Source organism: Miniopterus schreibersii (genome assembly GCF_964146895.1).
Source record: "Miniopterus schreibersii genome assembly, chromosome: 9".
Lineage (NCBI taxonomy): Eukaryota > Metazoa > Chordata > Mammalia > Chiroptera > Miniopteridae > Miniopterus > Miniopterus schreibersii.
Genome location: NC_138118.1, coordinates 39,789,235 through 39,807,894, shown reverse-complemented (window position 1 = coordinate 39,807,894; position 18,660 = coordinate 39,789,235). Strand labels below are relative to the sequence as shown.

Genomic DNA, 18,660 nt, shown 5'->3' with positions numbered 1-18,660 from the left:
GAAAAGCATGAGTGTTCCAATTACTATTTCAAAAGACTCTTTAAGAAACATTAGGCTTAGATACAGAAAATGCATTCTTATATGTCAAGAAGACTTCATTTTTCTTTTGGTAACAGATTAAATGGGTATAAATCTTTTATACTAGTATATTGTTTTTAATTTACTCATCCTAATAGCACACTGAATTTAGATCACGTAAAAAGATGTGAAATTAGATTAGAAATTCTGCTCTCTTCAGTCAGGAATAAGTAAGGTTCTTTAATGATTCTTAATGCACTCTCTTCTTAAACTGTTATTTTAGAAAAGTATCTTAAATACAGTGTGCATTAGAATTTTATCATTGCAAACCAACATTAGAAAAGACTTCCATTGACTGAAAAACAAAAAAGACATTGTTATAAGTGGAAAATCAATCACCACAACCAGTAAATATCACAGCTCAACATCAGCAAGAAGCACTAATAATTGTTAGTTATACACTGCACAAATGATGTATGTCCTCGATCAAGGAAGTGGGTGCCAGGTTTTTAGAAAACTGTACATATATTGATTTTACATTTATTTAATGTGGCCATTGTAAGACACTTTATTCTTCTGATAAGCTATGATTGCTTATCAAAAGATTCTATAATTCAAGAGAAACATTCATAACTTGTGTGAAAATGAACACCACCGGCCCACAGAAATCATACTCACAAAATCCAATTTTGTGGATTTATGGCAGAAAGGCATTAAACTACTGTCTTGCAGGAACTGCAGATAGTCACTGAAGTATAAGTGGCAAAGCAGTAATGATTAAGGTGACATGTCCCCCTGCCACAGCTGTTAATCAGCTTAATACTAGTTACATTATTGACATTCTCATAATTACTTTTCCTAAGGCACATTTGTGAAAAATATATTTTATTTTAATTATGAGCAATAGGAAGCAAGTCCATACCCAAAAAGAATAAGCAAGTTTCTCCTAATGGAGGTATACAGTAAGCAGAGCGCTTTTCTGAGCACTTGCAGTTGGGTAACATCCCAGTCCCCAGTGCCAGAACAGTGCTTTCAAGGTGACTATATCAGACCATACCTTGCCATCCTCTGAACACACGCCCATGTGTTCTCCACTTTCATCCAAGCTAATCTGATTTATCTTCACAGGACTCTATTTAAAAAAAAAACAACATGTAAATCTTTAGGAATACATATACCAATAACCAAATGCCTTGGATCTTTGTAAAATTAAGTGATACAAGTTGTGTATTAGTTTAGATGCATGAACCAAAAACATTTTTTTTTTTGCAAAGAAAAATGGTAAAATACAGCTCTGTTCCCAGACATATAACATGCTCAGAAACCTAAGATTTTCCCCAAACTATTTCACACACTTGAGGTCCCTAAAATGTTATTTTTCTTATATGTATATATCTTTTTATTTTTCTGTTCTATTTATTCCACACTCCTAAAATTCTTTCCCAACCAAACCCATTAAAAGGATAAAATAAAGCCAAAATAAAAATCATGATGTAAAGAAAAATTCGTTGTTTTACTTTGGTTCACCAACCAATCTATTTGTTCTTCTCTTATAAATTACTAAATCAATTTTTATTTATACTTTATGCTTAGTACTTTTGGAAGAAATTCACAGGGTCTAGTTGATTAACTTTGTTACCTATTCTTTTGAGTAATCTCAAATTTAAAAAGCTGTGAAGATATAAATCAGGCTGTCTACTTTGGATGTATTTTTCCAAGTGTAAATACACAATTGCACTTCTAATATTTTTCATAGCTTTCCAGTTCTTTATTTAGCCAACTGTTTAATTACTGAAATATTCATGCAGGTGGATATTCTAAAAGAATTAAAAACCAGTGAATGTTGACAACATTAAAAAATGACAAGCTCTTCTTTTTCTTCTTCTTAAATAATGGCAATTCCCAACTATCTTACACAAAGCAAGACAGGAACAAATTAACCCTGAAAAGTAAGCCATCATCAATTACAATATGAGCTTGTAAAATTAATGTTTTTAAAACATCTAACCTTAAAATAGTTTGGCTTATTGATAATAAATGGAAATACACAAAATTGAATGGGGGATCCTTTCCCAATGGAAAACATCTGAGCTAGAAAGCAAAGGTAAGGACAAACCAAGACTCCCAGCCCTCAAAAGGCCATTTATTGACTGACTGATGCTGCTGAGAGAGATTCCCGTGGTACAGGCTATAAGACAGCTGGCCACAGAATCCTTTCTCATCTTGATCCCTAAATCACCACACAAGCTATCTTCTTAAAAGTTCCTAGAATGACTCTAGCCAGTTTGGCTCAGTAGTTAGAGCATAAGCCCGCAGACTGAAGGGTCCCAGGTTCGATTCTAGCCAAGGGCACCTACTTCAGTTGCAGGCTCAATTCCCAGCCCTAGTCAGGAGGCAACTAATCGATGTGTCTCTTTCACATAGATGTCTCTGTCTCTCTCTCCCCCCTCTCCTCTCCCCTACCCCTTCCATTCTCTCTAAAAAAGCAAAACAATGGAAAAAAATCCTCTGGTGAGGATTTAAAAAAAAAAAGTTCCCAGAATGTTAGAAGAGGAAAGGACCTTGAAGAGAGACATTTGATTCATTTTATAGGAGAATAAACTGAAGCCCATGGATAAGAATCACAACAGAAAAGCAACAGAGCCAGGGCTCTGACCTTGAGAGCGGCGAAGAGGTGTCCTGCAAAGAGAACACTGTGATGGGCAGTAAGGAAACACAGAAGCAAAACATAAGCTGAATAGGGAAAGCACTGAGGCCAGCGTATCTGCACTTCTGGCTGAGAAGTCCAAATACTCAGCTTCTACATTCTTTGGATAAATGCTTACCACAATAAATATCTTCTGTTAACAGTTTTCTTATTCTGATCTTTTGTTCACACCAAATGACATTTTAATACCCAATTTGCTCTTGGAAAATATAAACCCCACATACCTCTGATGCTTACAATTGACATATGGTTATACTGTACTTCAAACTACAATTTAATATGTATATGGAGCCTGATCAATGTCAAGGTTTCCTCTCCCGCCCAGTACAGTACTATCCACATATAACTATATAGAAAGTTAAATTAGTTAAAATTAAACATAATTAAGAATTTATTTCCTCAGTTGCACTAACACTTGGCAAGTGCTCAATAGCCACATGTGACTAGAGCAACCATGTTAGAAAGCACATATCACAGGTCTTCATCACTGCAGAAAGTTCTATAAGCTAGAACTCTGCCCCAATGCTGAATGCAATCCTTCTTTACAAGGCCCTTCTTCACTACAACTTACATAAGAAGTACACTTTCTTCTAACATACATGTCAAAACTTACATAATTTGTTCTTAAACTCATACTTTTAAAAAGCTTATGGCTGTGCTAATATTCTCTGAATCATAATGTATCATTTCCAAAGACCTGACAGAGTAGCTGATTCTCACAACCTCAGGGGAAAGCAGTAAGCACAGATAGATGGTTATCTCCACCTCACAAGAAAAATGAGGCCTCAAGAGTTATGTGAGCTGTGTAGAACCTAGTAACTACCACTCACTGTCTAAGCCACCCAGTGGTATTCCATGCACAAATAAAGCAAACTTCATCACAACGTGTTTCTTTCTAAGTAGTATCCATTTGTATTACCACATAAGCAATATTAGGGGGGAAAATAATACCTACAAAGTATTAGAATCCTGTTTCCCTCGCATCTCTGTTAGCAACAGAAGCTTGTTTTTGTTTTTTTAACTTTTTTCCCCAAAGATCAATATTCATTGCTTTATTTCCCTGACTACTAATAAATTTAAATATTTTTCTTAAAGTCTTTAGGCCAATTAATTTGCTCTTCTGCAAATTCTTTGTTCACATCTCTTACCATTGTTCTAGTACCTGCTTGTTGTTTACTTCTCAATTTCCTTTTTTATTTTTAGGATATGAGGTCTTGGTACAATTCCTCACCCAGACATTGTATATGTGGTCCGCTATATTTTTTTGCAAGATGGTTATTGCTTTATTTCTAACATTTAAGTCTTTATTACTTACAGGATTCATTTTATTTTATTCCAAATGATATCCAATTGGGCTAGCCCCATTGGTAAATAATCCATCCTTCTCATTCTAAAGAAAACTATGTTTATTACATAATAAAGTTTTATATACATTGAAATAAACTTCTGGGTTTTCAATTGTGGTCTCTTTGTCCACTGCTACATCAACTCAACATCAATCTAATTATATAGGATGTATATAGTATGTTCTGACATTTGGTAGTGGCAAGACCCAGTCATAACTCTTCATACTTTCCTTGGCTTTTTTCAAGAATTTATATTCTTCCATGTAAATTCTAAAATGAAATGTCCCCTATATTACTAAATATAATGGTAATTATTCAGTCGTAACTTATGTTTCCTAACAGAAGAATGTAACACCGCTGACAACTCTCTCCTTTTTGTTTCCAGATTACCATACTTATTTTTCTTTTAAATTTCTAGTTGGTCCTTCTCAGTCTCTTTGGGTGGATACTCCTGAACTTTTTCTTTCTCCACCCCGCCCCCCCCACTCCCTGTTCCCCCCAGGACGTCCCCTGCTGCAGAGGCCCTGCCCTCCCCCCATTTCTGACCTCTTGATCTATTTCTCGGTTGGGTCCTTCCACCTTTTCTCTTTTAATCAACAATTTCTCCCTTGGTATTCTCTTTCAGGCCATGAAATGACTCCTAAATGTCTGTCTCTAGACTGGACCTCTCCCTATTTCAGATCAATACACAGAACTATTTTATATATGTACTTGGATGCCTAATAGGCATCTCAATAAAAACATATCCAAAACCAATATCCTGATATTCCCTCATAAAAGAGCCCTTCTTGATGTTGTGAGCATCTCAGTTAAGGACTAACTCATTCTTCTTGTTACTCAGGGCAAAAAACCTTGGAGCCAATTTGACTCCTGTTTTTGTTTTACACTTTATATGTATTTGTCAGCAATTTCTATCATCTCTTCAAACAAAAATTATCCAGACTTTAACCACTTTTCCTCACTGCTATAGCTATGCCATCCTGGTTCAAGCCACCATAATTCTTTTCTGAACTATCGTAACGGTCTCCTAACTATTGGACCTACTTTGCCCTAACTCTCCCAGAAGTCCATTCTCAACAAACCAGCAGAGCAATATTGTTAATAAGTTGATCAGATGATGTCATTCCTTTGCTTAAAACCCTCTAATGGCCTCCCATCTCAATATAAAACCCAAAGTTTTTACTATAACATGACAGTCCTAAATGATCTCACTAGAGCCATCCCTCCAAGTTCTGACCTTATCTATTCTCTGCCTTGGTCTGTCTCCTCCCACCACAATGCCCTTCTGGTAGTTTCTCCTGCTTTTAGAGCCTTTGCATTTGTTTGCCAGAGTCTGGAATGCTTTTCTATCAGCTCTCCACTGGAAGTCCTCTTCTCACTAACACCCTCTGGCCGTATGATCTAAAATACCAACATTTCACCCAAACACTTTAAAACTCCTTCACTGCTTTATCTTTTTTCTCCTTAACACTTACCACTATCTTACTTATTTTTGTATTTTACTGACATATTTTACTTATGTCTGTAAACTATTATTTACTACTTATGTATATTACTTATCATATTTACTGTCAAACTAACTAAAATATTAACTTCATGAGAGATCAAAGGATAAAAAATTCCAGTAATACACAAATTCTTCCCGAGAACAGATTAAAAAGGAAATGCTCCCTAACTCATGTTACCAGGCCAGTATAACCTTACCATAACAAAACTCAGCAAAGATGTTAAGAGAAAGAAAAAGTACAAGTAAATCTCTCATGAACAGAAACAGAAAAATACTAAAGAAAATATTAATGAAGTCAGCATATATAGAAAAGCCATGTTTATTCCAGAAATATAAGGCTGATATAGGGAAAATAATCAATATATTATAATTTTCTGCATTAATAAAATAAATGAAGAATATTGAAAGATCATCTCAATGGATACAAAAAGTGTTGATGAAATTCTAGAACTCGAGGACATGGACAAAAGTGTGGTGATTGCAGTGGGGAAGGGGTGTGTGTGGAGGTATAAGAGGGCACAGGGATAAATGGTGATGGAAAAATAAAATTAAAATAATTAAAAAAAAAAAAGAAATTTAACACCCATTCATGGTAAAAACTCTTAGCCCACTAGGAGAAATATTCTTCAATCTCACTTAATAGTGAAATGTTGATAGCTTTCCCTTTGATTTTCAATATTCATTCTTGTAATCCTTACACATAAAGCATTTCTCCATTTATTCAGGTCTTCTTTAGTGTCTCTGAAGTTTTATACTTTTCCCCTTAGAGGTATTGCACTTTGCTTTACTCTGGTAGTAGCAATGATAGTGATCATCCTTTTCTCACTTCTGATATGTATGATCCTATTTATATAACATACAAAAAGTGGACAAAGCTACAGTACAGTGGGTGAACGTAGGTGGTATAAAATGAAGAACAAAAGCTAGGCAGTTATTACTATACAGGTGAGCACAGTGGGACCCTCTAAGGGAATTGTAAGCAGGAAGGTCACATGGTCTACTCTTAACAGTGATAGTTACATGATTGTTTGCTTTATAACTGTTTCACTGCACATTTTATATACTTTTTAAAGTTATATTTCATAATAAAAATTAACACTAAAAATTTTAAAATAACATAAACTTGCCCATGAAAATGTCTGGGATCAAGAACTTCAGTGGGTGCCTGGCCAGATATGGTTCAGTGGTTGAGCATCATCAACCTAGGATCCAGGAGATGGCAGTTTGATTCCCAGTCAGGGCACATGCCTGGGTTGTGGGCTCGATCCCCAACTGCGGGCATGCAGGAGGCAGCCAATCAATGACGACTCTCTCATCACTGATGTTTCTATCTCTCTCTTTCCCTCTCCCTTCCTCTCTGAAATCAATAAAAATATATTTAAAAAAAAAGAACTTCAATGGGTTATTTCTAAGATTATGTTTTTTCTCATGATTGTCAAGCTACTCAAATGCTCTAATTCTATAACGGTCATTTATATTTTCCCAGAAAACAGTGCATTTCAAATTCTTACTAATGAAAATATTTTTTATTTTACTTTTGGCTCATTTGATATTTTAATAATATCAGTACTAATAGTAAAGAGTACTAATACTACGACTACTAAATTAATATTAAATATATGATTATTATGCATCTGGCTTTATTCTAAGAGTTTTATACATACTATATCATTTAACCTTCACAGCAATTCTAAGGGAGGTACCATTAATTTCTTTTTCATGTTTCCAAACATGAAAATATATACATAGCACTATCTTACAGGTATACAAATATTTTATTCCATTTTTCTTTGATTACCTTTACCTTGTAGAGGGCCTTTTACAGAAGACTTCCATTGGAGGATTCCAAAAAGGTGGAGGATTGAGTGGAAGCTATACTGACACTCTCCCGGGACCAAAATGGAATTACAACTAAAATATAGAAAAACCATCCAGCACAATCAAGTGCAACTGAAGACTAGCTGGAAAGCACCCTCATAACCAAGGATGTAAAGTGGAGACAACATAGAGACTGCTAGGAAGGGTGGAGGCACAAAAGGACTGGTGGGCTCCCACAGGCAGCAGCTGAAGGTCTAGAGGGATATCTCAGCTGTGGGGGGTTCCATTGAGAACTCTGGGGTCTAACCCCAAGCTGGGCTTCCCAGCCAAAAGCACCACAACTGAGAAAGGTATCCACAAATATCTGGCTATAAAAAGCAGTGGAGTTTCTGTCTGCCACGGAGAGACAACTGGAAACACAGGACACTCTTAAAGGGCCAAAGCACAAACCTTTGTGTGGAGCCACTCACCTTGGGCTCCAGCAGAGGGAGGACAGAGTGGACTAAAGCTGTGTGACAAGAATCCAGGGCTGCTGGCAGGGGAAATAGAGCTCAAAGGGCAGCCATCTGGATTCCTGTGCTGAATCATTTCCCCATAGCACAGAGGGCATCTTCCTCAGCCAGACATTTACCACCCATGCAGCTAATGCCTGGGGGGGGGGGGGGGGGGGGCAATTGCCCCACCCTGCTGGAAAACCTCTCACCCCACCCTGTGGAGTTTCTACAGCCTGAGGCTTATTAAAAGACTGAATAACAGCCTCTGGGCACTTTAAGTCTTAGACAGATTTGCTTCTGGATCCAGGGATTGGTAAAGCAGACCTTGGTTCACATCTTGGTCCTGTCCAAACACACCCAGCCCCAGCAGAGAGAATCACAAGCTATGTAGTGCACAGATCTTCAAACAAGGTACTCACAGCCAGTCACAAAGCAGCATCTGACATTGGTCTGCAACAGAGACCATCCAAAAGACTGGGAGTCCTAGCAGATCTACCTAATACATAGAAACAAACCCAAACCCAGGCAAAATGGGGAGACAAAAAAGCCCTAAATGAAAGAACAAAAGAATTCTCCAGAAGAAGAGCTAAATGAAATGGAGATAAGCAATCTATCAGATACAGAGTTCATAATACTGATCATAAGGATGCTGAACAGCATGAGAAAAGAAATGGAAACTATGAAGGGAATTAAGAATGACACAGTAGAAATAAAAAAATATTAGAAGGAATAAGCAGCAGATTAGGGTAAGCTGAGGATCAGATCAGCAAATTAGAAGACAGAGTAGGAAAAAACACTCAATCAGAGAACCAAAAAGAAAAAAAACAAATAACAGGAGGACAATTTAAGGGAGCAGAGGGACAACATGAAACATAACAATATTCACATCATAGGAGTGCCAGAAGATCTAGAAAGTAAATAAGGGGTAGAGAACCTGCTTGAAGAAATAATGGCAGAAAGCTTCCCTAACCTGGTCAAGGAAGAAGTCACACAGGTTCAGGACACACAGAGATCCCAAGCAAGAAGAACCCAAAGAGGCCCACACCCCAAATACATAATTAAAATGCCAAAAATTCAAGACAAAGAATCTTAAAGGCAACAAGAGAAAAGCAATCATTGACCTACAAAGGAGCTCCCACAGGCTGTCAGAAAGGAATGGCATGAAGTATTCAAGGTAATGCAAAATAAGGATCTGAAACCAAGACAACTCTATCCAGCAAGGCTATCATTCAAAATAGATGGTGAAATAAAGAGCTTCCCTGACAAAAAAGGGCTAAATGAGTTTATCACCACCAAACCAGCATTGCAGGAAATGTTAAAGGAACTGCTATAATTAGAAGTAGAAATTATATACATACATATATACACACACACACACACTCACACATACAGAGGTGTAAAGAATTAAAATGACAATAAATAAGTACCTATCAATAATAACCTAAAATATAAATGGATTAAATGCTCTAATTAAAGGACACAGGGTAGCTGAATGGATAAGAGAACATGACCCAAATATATGCTGCTTACAAGAGACCCACCTCAGAACAAAAGACTCACACAGGCTGAAAAAAACCCAAAACCTTCTGGAGGACTTGAAAGGAGAGATCAACAGCAATACAGTCATAGTAGGGGACTGTAACACTCCACTAATTTTACTGGATAGATCTTCCACTCAAAAATTAACAAGGAAACAGTGAATCTAAATGACACTCTAGATCAGATGGATTTAACTGACATTTTCACAACATTTTACCCCAAAGCTGCAGAATATACATTCTCCTCAAGTGCACATGGGATGGTCTCAAAGAGAGACCACATGTTAGGACACAAAACAAGTCTTTACAAGTTCAAGAAGTTGAAATCATACCAAGCATCTACTTGGACTTTTACACCATGTAATACTATACAGCTGTAAAAAAGAAGGATCTCTTACCCTTTGAGACAACATGGTGGGACCTAGAGAGTATTATGCTAAGGGAAATAAGCCAGTCAGAGAAAGACAAATATCACAAGATCTTACTCATATGTAGAATCTAATGAACAAAATAAACCAATGAACAAATTAGATCCAGAGACACAGAAGCATGGAACAGACTGGCGAATCTCAGAGGGAAGGCAGGGGTGGGTGGGTGCGTGGGGAGAGACTAACCTAAGAACTTATATGCATATATGCATAACCCATGGACACAGACAATAGTGTGCTGAAGGCCTGAGTGGGGGAGTGCAGTGTGGAGGGGATCAATGGGGGGAAAAAGGGGATATCTGTAATATTTTCAACAATAAAGATAAATTAAAAAGACTTCCATCAATAAATTTGCTGTATTTTTAATGTTTTCTATTAATTTCTATTCTCAATCAATATTAATTCCTTTTTTGCCTTAGAACAGTGTTGTTAACCTTACTCTAATTTCCTCACATTAATATATTGCATGTTAATTGTAATTGCTCATTTGTTAATCATAAAATAATAACTGGCATTTCTTTTGAGTATACCATTGCCCATAAGCAAGAAACCAGAAAATAATGTGAAATGCAATAACTATTTCCTCTTTGAGAAAAGTAATATTCTGTTTTACTTCATTTGTAAGGATAGTGACAGTATTATCTGCTTACTTATCTAGTTATTAATAAACTCTAGTATCACTACAACATTCAGAGAATGTGGTTTGTGTATCTATTTTTAGAAATTTACCTATTTCTCTTTGAAACCTAAGGTATCATCCTTTCAAATTCTCTATTTGACCTCAAAATAAATAAATTTTAATCATGTTATTTATATTATTTAATTTCTTCATGTCATTTATTTTCTTCTTGCTCTCTCCAAAAACTGAAATAAACATGCTTCAAAATCTTCCCACTGCAATAGCAATTTTGTCTATTTTTCCTTGGATGTCAAATAAGCTTTGGCTGGATATTAGATGCCCTATAATTTGGCACATCAAAGCGTATAACTTATTTTCCCTTTAACTTGTAAATGTAATCAATATAACATACCTTCAGCTAGTTAATGCTCTTTCCCTTAAACTCTACTTTCTCTCACATTTTTATTGCCAACATGTTTAGTTTTTATTTGGCTTTTTATAATATATTTTTGCTCATATCTTTATTTCTTATTTCCATAATCTTGTGACTAATGTGCCCTTCAAAACAATTTTTCTTTTAGTAACAAACTATATGGCCCACATAGTTGCTACATTATTTTATAAAGTATAAAATTTTTATTCTTTTTTATTCATTTTTATTCTTTTGTTATATTACTCAAATTGTTTTCTCATTTATGTAGGAAAATTACAGATGTTGTTCATTCTATTTTTATCTTAATAGTGATTACCTTTAAATTATTAGAAGTTATAATTAAATATGTCTCCACCGAAATCAACACAATTGCACTGACTGACTCACTTACAAGATGAGTATTGAGCACATGTTCATTTACTACCTCCTTCCCTTACCTATTTTATAGTGAGAGTACAAATATTTTCTATTTCTTGGGCCACTTCAAATAGAACTGAAGAGAAAAGCTAATTAATACATGAGTAAAAACTACAATCCTATAAGTTCTAGGCATGAATGCAGAGAAAAAGACTGTTACACTATTGGGGTGTCTCTAATTTTAAAACTGATTCAAGAGAGGTTATTAAAGATTAGGGATACTTATCCCTTGTCATGTACATTGCAAACAACTTTGCAGCTTACTGTACATTTTAAATTTTTCTTTAGTTGCTAAAGAAATTTGGATATTTTATTCACAAATAAAGTCAACTCACAAAAGAAATAACATAAATTGTAGGTAAACAAGAACAAGAGTCAACCTCTATAACAAACACATGAAAACTAAGAGAGTCAGATATTTTGCCTAAGGGATCAGAAAATATTGTCTTTTAATTTTTTTAATTTATTCTTTTTTTAGAGAGAGAGAGAGAGAAGGAGAGAGTAAGAGAAAGATGCATCAATTTGTTGTTCCTCTTACTTATGCATTCGTTGGTTGATGCTCATATGTGCCCTGATGGGGGATGGAACATGCAACCTCAGCATATCAGGATGAAGCTCTAATCAACTAAGCTACCAGGTCAGGGTAGGATCAGAAAAGATTGTTTAAGTACCTAGTTTTGGCAAGGAAGTACAAAAGTAGATACAGCTCTTAAACTGTTGGTGGGAATTCAAATCTGGAGAAACTTTCCAAAGGCTCATTTGGCAAGGCATATCAAAATTCTTTAAAATACGCATTGCCTATTATACCCAAGGAGAAGATTATTGTGCAAAGATGCTTTTCACAGCAGATTTCTTTTGTAAGGCACTGAGAAATGGAAATTATCTTAATTTCTAAAAGCAAGGAATCTAAGTGATAAAATTAAAAGCATAAACACACACACAAAAATTAAGTTTTAAAAAACAGTTTTATGTAGAAAAGAACTTGGCCTTGCCCAGGGGTCTGGCCTTTGCCTGTGGCTTCTGGAAGATAATCTGTCACACCATCATACATGATAGAGATGTCTTTGTTAATGGCAGGGGCCTGTCACACCTGATAGTCTTAAGGTGGGGGGTTGGCCATCCAAGAAAGACCTAGCTGATGATTTAGGGTGGAAACTTTGGGTCACAGAGGATCAGCCAACCTGGAAGCTGACATCAACCATGTAGACAAAGCATCAACCAGTTATGCCTACATAAGAGAGCCCCAATAAAAACCTGAACACCCAAGTGAGCTTGCCTGGTAGGCACACATCTATGCCAGGAAGGTAAAATGTCCTGAGTACAATGGAAGCATCACTTCTAGAATCATCCCAGGCTCTGCCCTATGCATCTCTTCCTTTGGCAGATATTTGACTTGTATCATTTCCCTATAAATAAACCATAATCATGAACACAGAGATGAGCAAAAATAGGAAAATTACCAGCCATTATTACCCAAAAGATAAATCATAAGATACGAAATAAGAACACTAATAATAAGACAAATAATATAAATACAATAATTAGTAAATAAATAAGAATATAAGCATAAACTCTGTGTTTCATGTACTCACAACTACAAACCTACTTTTGCCACAAGCTGTATAATAGTTGTCAGTGAGTTCCATGAGCCCTTTAGCTAACCATCAAACATGAGGGCAGATTTGGGAACCACCAGAACTTCCAGTTGGTGTCAGAAATCTAGCAGTCTGGAGGACTGTGCCCCCAAACCTTACAATTTGGTTAGCTCTGGGTAAGTAAAATCTAATGTTTATACATACTATTACATTTATAGAAATTTATGGGTAATACACGTGACTAGAAGTACACACTCCAAAATATCAGCAATGGTTATATTTAGGTGCTGAGATATTATTGTTCAGGTGGTCCCTTTTTATGTTTTGCTAATTTTCTACAAATATTTATTTTGTTTGTAATCAAAAGATGAATATTTTTTAAATTATTATGTAACAAATTCATCAATCTGAAAAAAAGAAACCAAAATTAATTGATTGCTAGAGCCATCATTCTGGGGACCTGAAGCACATATTTTTATCTCGAGTGATAACCAAGTATCATCACTATGCACATCAGTTTCTATAGTAGTTCCATAACATTTAACAAAGAATAAATAACTGGATTTCAATAGTACAACTGTTAATTGTGAAAAATCATTCCTCTCAGAAATAGGAACAAAGGTCTTACATATATGTCTGTCATTTCTATATACTAGAAATAAACAATAACAACAATAAAAAAAAGAAACAGGAAAAAGAAAAAGGGTACAAGAAAAAAATAGAGTGTAAGATTCTTTCTTCAATGCTGATTTTTCAAATGCTTGTTATATACATATAATTCGGGGGAGGGGGGTGTGTGCAAAACTGAGATATTGGAGTAGATGTAGATAAGGGTAAAGGACCAGAGAAAAAAAGACCTGAGAAAAATGGCCTCAGCTGTATTTCCCATTAGCTACAATTTTATTCCTAATGGAGACATGTTTGGAATTCTGGACAATATAAGTGAGTCTGTTCAAAAATCAATAATGTCAAGCTGACACTACAGAACATACAAAAATGTTTCCTTAATGGAACAAAAGAAGAAGTCCAAGGAAGCAGGAGGGGGCAAGGACTTAAATATACCTTCTAAACCCAAGTCCACTACAGGTGGTCTCAAGTTCTTAAATCTAAAGAAAAGGCAAAATTACCAACTTGTACTCCTCATGTGATAATCAATTACCTAATATTAAATGCTTGAAATAAATACACTTAGTATGGATTATGTCAGCTCTTCAATTAGGAATAAATTCAGTCATTTCAAAAGCTGCTTTTAATAGTGTTCTTTGTAGAGACTTCTTTTCCCCTGACACTCCTCATCATCCCACCTTAAGCTATCGGTCCCCCAACAGTGAACCTAAGAAATCAATCTGCTAATGTATAATTTGTAAGGTTCCTCTGACTAACAAATGGATAATTGATTCCTTCACAAATGCTGCATCCCCATGGACACAGGGTGGAATGAATAAGAAACAGAAGATGGGATTTCATTTTCCTTCTCTCAGAGATCCACTAGTTAGCAATCACAACATCCACATGGCTGTCCATGCAGCTCATGCTCTTTCATCACAGTTAGCAAGTAAACTGAGCTTACACATTACGTGTGTGAAAAGCAAAAGTCTGTTCTTCATACTTGGAAAAAGCTCATTTAACTGCTTATTCTACTCTTCCCTGATGATACACTCTGAGGTAAGCAAGACCTCCATTAGGATTTAAAAAGTCTCTGAAAAATGCACCTAATTGTGGGTTTTCTACAAATCTACAAAACATTTATTTTCTCAATAACTTATTCTATGGCCAAAAAGGCCTAACTTTTAACTATAAATTCTCAAATCTTCTCATCTGCTCTAAGATTTCATCTCTAGGTTTACATGAAATCCTTCTTTAAATTAAGGCAGAACAAATTTATCAACAGGTAATCTTGAAGTTAGAGAACTTTTGTGAAGCTTTCTTAAAAGTCTCAAAATGTGGGTTCAGTAAAAGAAAAAGATATAAAGGCTCCAGCCAGTTCCTTGGGAGATCTGCTCCCACAGCCTCATATTCCTTCACTCCTGAATGTCACGGCCCACCCCTCCACTGCCAATTACTCATCCTAAAGTCACCAAGAACTTCCTGGAGCTGAAGTAATGGGAACTCTTTCAACCTTACTTTAACTCAGCCACTGTGACAACTGACCCTGCTGATCACTGCTTTCTTCCAACCTTCTCTTCCCTCAGCAGTGACAACAACATTCTATTAATGAACTTACCACAATGAGCTATATAAAAACACCGTTGAATAAAAGAATACATTAATAAGGATCCTTTTTGTTATTTATGGTCCTGTGATAAAAGCTAAATATATCATTCTTACCTGGCACATCAGTTCAAAAAATAAAAATGCTAATAAAACATGAACCCACTGAAAAAGCCCAAAACATTTTTAAATGTCAAGTGAACATGCGTAACAAATACTAAGGGAAAAAACTGAAAAAATAATCCCACAAGAAAAGATGAAGGACATACTACTAGTCTGACTTCAAAGCAATATTAAATTCTGGATATGTAATAAATATTAAATTAAATAAATGAAAATTTTAAAATCACCAATGACAATAAAAGATAGAAACAATGATAAATATTTAATGAAAAATTAGTTCAGAATTAAAATAAAATAATGCAAAAGTCAACACAAAATTTAAAATGACAGAGCAAAAATTAAAAGGCTGTAAATTTCAATTATCATCAGTAAATACCAATACTGTATTAATTACCAGGAAGTTAGATTGCTGGCTTTCACTTGAAAGTGAGAATACATGATGTCCTTCACTTAAATTATAAAGCTATTCAATGTTTCCTCACCAGGGACAGATAATGAACATCTACTCCTCTGGGAAGGCTCCTAAATTCCTTTTTGCTGGATGGGATACCCCTCTTGTGTGTTCCAACATCACACTCTATCAGAATACACCTGTTTCAGGACAATAAGTCACTCTGTTGTCTGCCTCTAGCACTTAACTTGAGCTCCTGAAGAGCAGAAATCTACTTTAAACCCCACAGCTGGAACCAAAGAGCTCAATGAAGCTGCCAAAGAATGAGAACCTCAGTGTTTCAGAGTCTGAGGCTTTGATCCAAAAAACAAGTAAAACAAACAAATAAATAAAAGCTCTGTAAGAAGACAACTAATTAAGAGCCAAATAAATAAAAACAAAAAGAATTTTGTGAAAATATTATTTTCCTGAGTAAAGTTTTAAAGAATGGTAAAGCCTCAGACTACGTTCAATGGAAAGAATTAACTTCTAACATGCCCCTGATCTTTTGGGGCCCAAGGTTTTCAATACTCAATATCAGGCTTAAATAGCTGAAAAAGAGTTGATGATCTACAAGCACCAACCATTTAACAAAAGCTACTGTTTCTGCAAATGGAGGAAAATATTTTATCACTAGTAATTCATTCCAACTTGAGAAATAATTAAGAAATTTTAAAAGCTGCAAAGTCATTTACTTTCCACTCTGAATAAACAGAAAGGGTAGTGGTGAAATGCAGCATAGCTGTATATAAGTTACACTTAAAATTTTGTATAATAATGTGGCTGAAATATACTTTATTCCACAAATAACTACTTACCTATTATAAATTTATAATTTCAAAAGTACATCCCTTTTCCCAGAAATAGAAAAAAACATTCCTAAAATTCATATGGAACTACAGAAGAATGAATAGCCAAAAAAGTCTTGAGAAAGAAAAAGCTGGAAATATAACACTTCCTGATTTCAAGTTATACTACAAAGCTATAGTAATCAAAACAATATGGTACTAACATAAAAAAAAAGACATGCAAACCAATGGAACATAATCAAAAGCTCAGAAATAAGTCCACACCTATATGGTCAAATATATTTGACAAGGGACCCAAAAATAATCAATAGGGAAAGGACAGTCTCCTTAATAAATGGTGGGGAAACTAGATATTCACATATAAAATAATGAAACTGAACCCCGATCTTACACCACTCACAAAAATTTACTTGAAATGGATAAAGGCCTTATCTAGGCAATGATTTTTTTGGATATGACACCAAAGCACAAGTAATAAAACCAAAAATTAGTATATGAGACTATATCAAACTCAAAGCTTCTGAACATTTAAAAAAAAATCTACAAAATGAAAAGGCAGCTTAGCTTATACCCAAAGATTTACAGAAGCCACATCGAGACTGGCCCCACTCCAATGGGCAGTGGCTGAGGTTCAGGAGGGATATCTCAGCTGCAGGGGTTCACCCTTAAGAAGCATGGGGTCTAAATCCCAAACTTGGTTGCCTAACCCAAAGCACCAGAAACAGGAAGAGGTGCCCACATCACATCTGGCTGTGAAAAGGAGTGGGGTTTCTGTCAGTCAGGGAGAGACGGAGTCCACTAGAGACACAGGCAACCTCTTAAAGGACCAATACAAAAAATTTCATTCTCAGCCAATCACCCTGGGCTCCAGCAGAGGGAAGGCAGAGTGAATAAGAGTTGCATGAGGAGAGTTTAGGGATTGTGGCTCTGGGAGGAAACTGAAAGGACAGCTGCCAGAATCCCAGGGATGAGTCATTCTCCTATACAGCAGACGCCATCTTTCTAGGGTGGAGCGCTCTCCTCCCTGTGGCATCATCCAGGGAAAGGCAAGAGCCCCACCCTCTGGAATCCTAAGATCTGGAAACAGCCCAAGCGCCCATCAGTAGATGAGTGGATAAAAAAGCTGTGGTACATTTCCACAATGGAATACTATGCAGCTGTAAAAACGGATCTCTTACCTTTTGGGACAGCATGTACAGACCTGCAAGGTATTATGCTAAGTGAAATAAGCCAGTCAGAGAAAGACAGGTACCATATGACTTCACTTATATGTAGAATCTGATGAACAAAGTAAACCAATAAACAAAAAGAAGAACAGATAAGAGAACAGACTGACAGCTGTTGCGGGGTGGGAGGCTGGGTGAAAACGGTGAAGGGATTAGCTAAAAATAAATAAAACTCATAGACACTGATAACAGTGTGTCACCCCAATAAATTCCATAAAAAAAAGAAAAAGAGAAAAATTCCTTAAAATACATCTTTAAAAAAATACTACCAACCTAACATATTGATGAAATGTTGAGAGCTTCCTGTTTGGAATCAACATCTTATCAAAGGTTCTCATTTGACTGAAAGTACAATCAAATAAGAAAGCGATATAAAAAATAAAGTAACTAGAAATCCAGCTACCTCAGAATAGATGCAGAAAGAGAAGTGCTGTTCAGGTGATTGGAGATAAAGACTGACAGAGCCCTGGTTGACAATGAGGAGTCCATCTCAGGTAAATTTCTATTGGGGTTCAGGTCAAATGACTTTCTTCTAGGGGTCCATACATGGCACAAGTAAGTTTATTTCTTTGATGTTTTAAGAACATGCTTACTTATGTAACTAGGGTCTGTGAAATGTTTCCCAGTGCAGGTCTAGTGAATTGACTCCAGGAATTTCTTTTCATAGAGACATAGCAACTTGGTTTACACGATGCTTCTTTTGCATACTGTTGAGAGATGACAATCTACTTGGGAAATGACTTAATGTGGAATTGATAAAGCAATGTTTTTACACTGGAGAGCATTATAACAATAATTTCTGTGGTGAAGGGACGGCTGAATTTGTGATGATTTAAATGGTCTTCATGTTATATCTGAAAAACAAGTCAGGCATTTTCTATTTGATTTATAACTCGGTCTCAGTTATTTAAAGTATCTGTATTGCCCTTTTTAGATAAGTG

General features: G+C 35.8%; 1 protein-coding gene across 2 annotated transcripts in view; it reads right to left on the bottom strand.

Annotated features, from left to right (window-relative positions):
• Positions 1-18,660, bottom strand: part of VPS41 (VPS41 subunit of HOPS complex) — a 184,657-nt gene that overhangs the window by 123,988 nt on the left and 42,009 nt on the right. For both annotated transcript variants that reach the window (XM_081147818.1, XM_081147819.1), the window contains one exon: positions 1,076-1,150. In XM_081147818.1, coding sequence (XP_081003944.1) covers positions 1,076-1,150 — 75 coding nt within the window. The remainder of the gene's footprint in view (positions 1-1,075; positions 1,151-18,660) is intronic.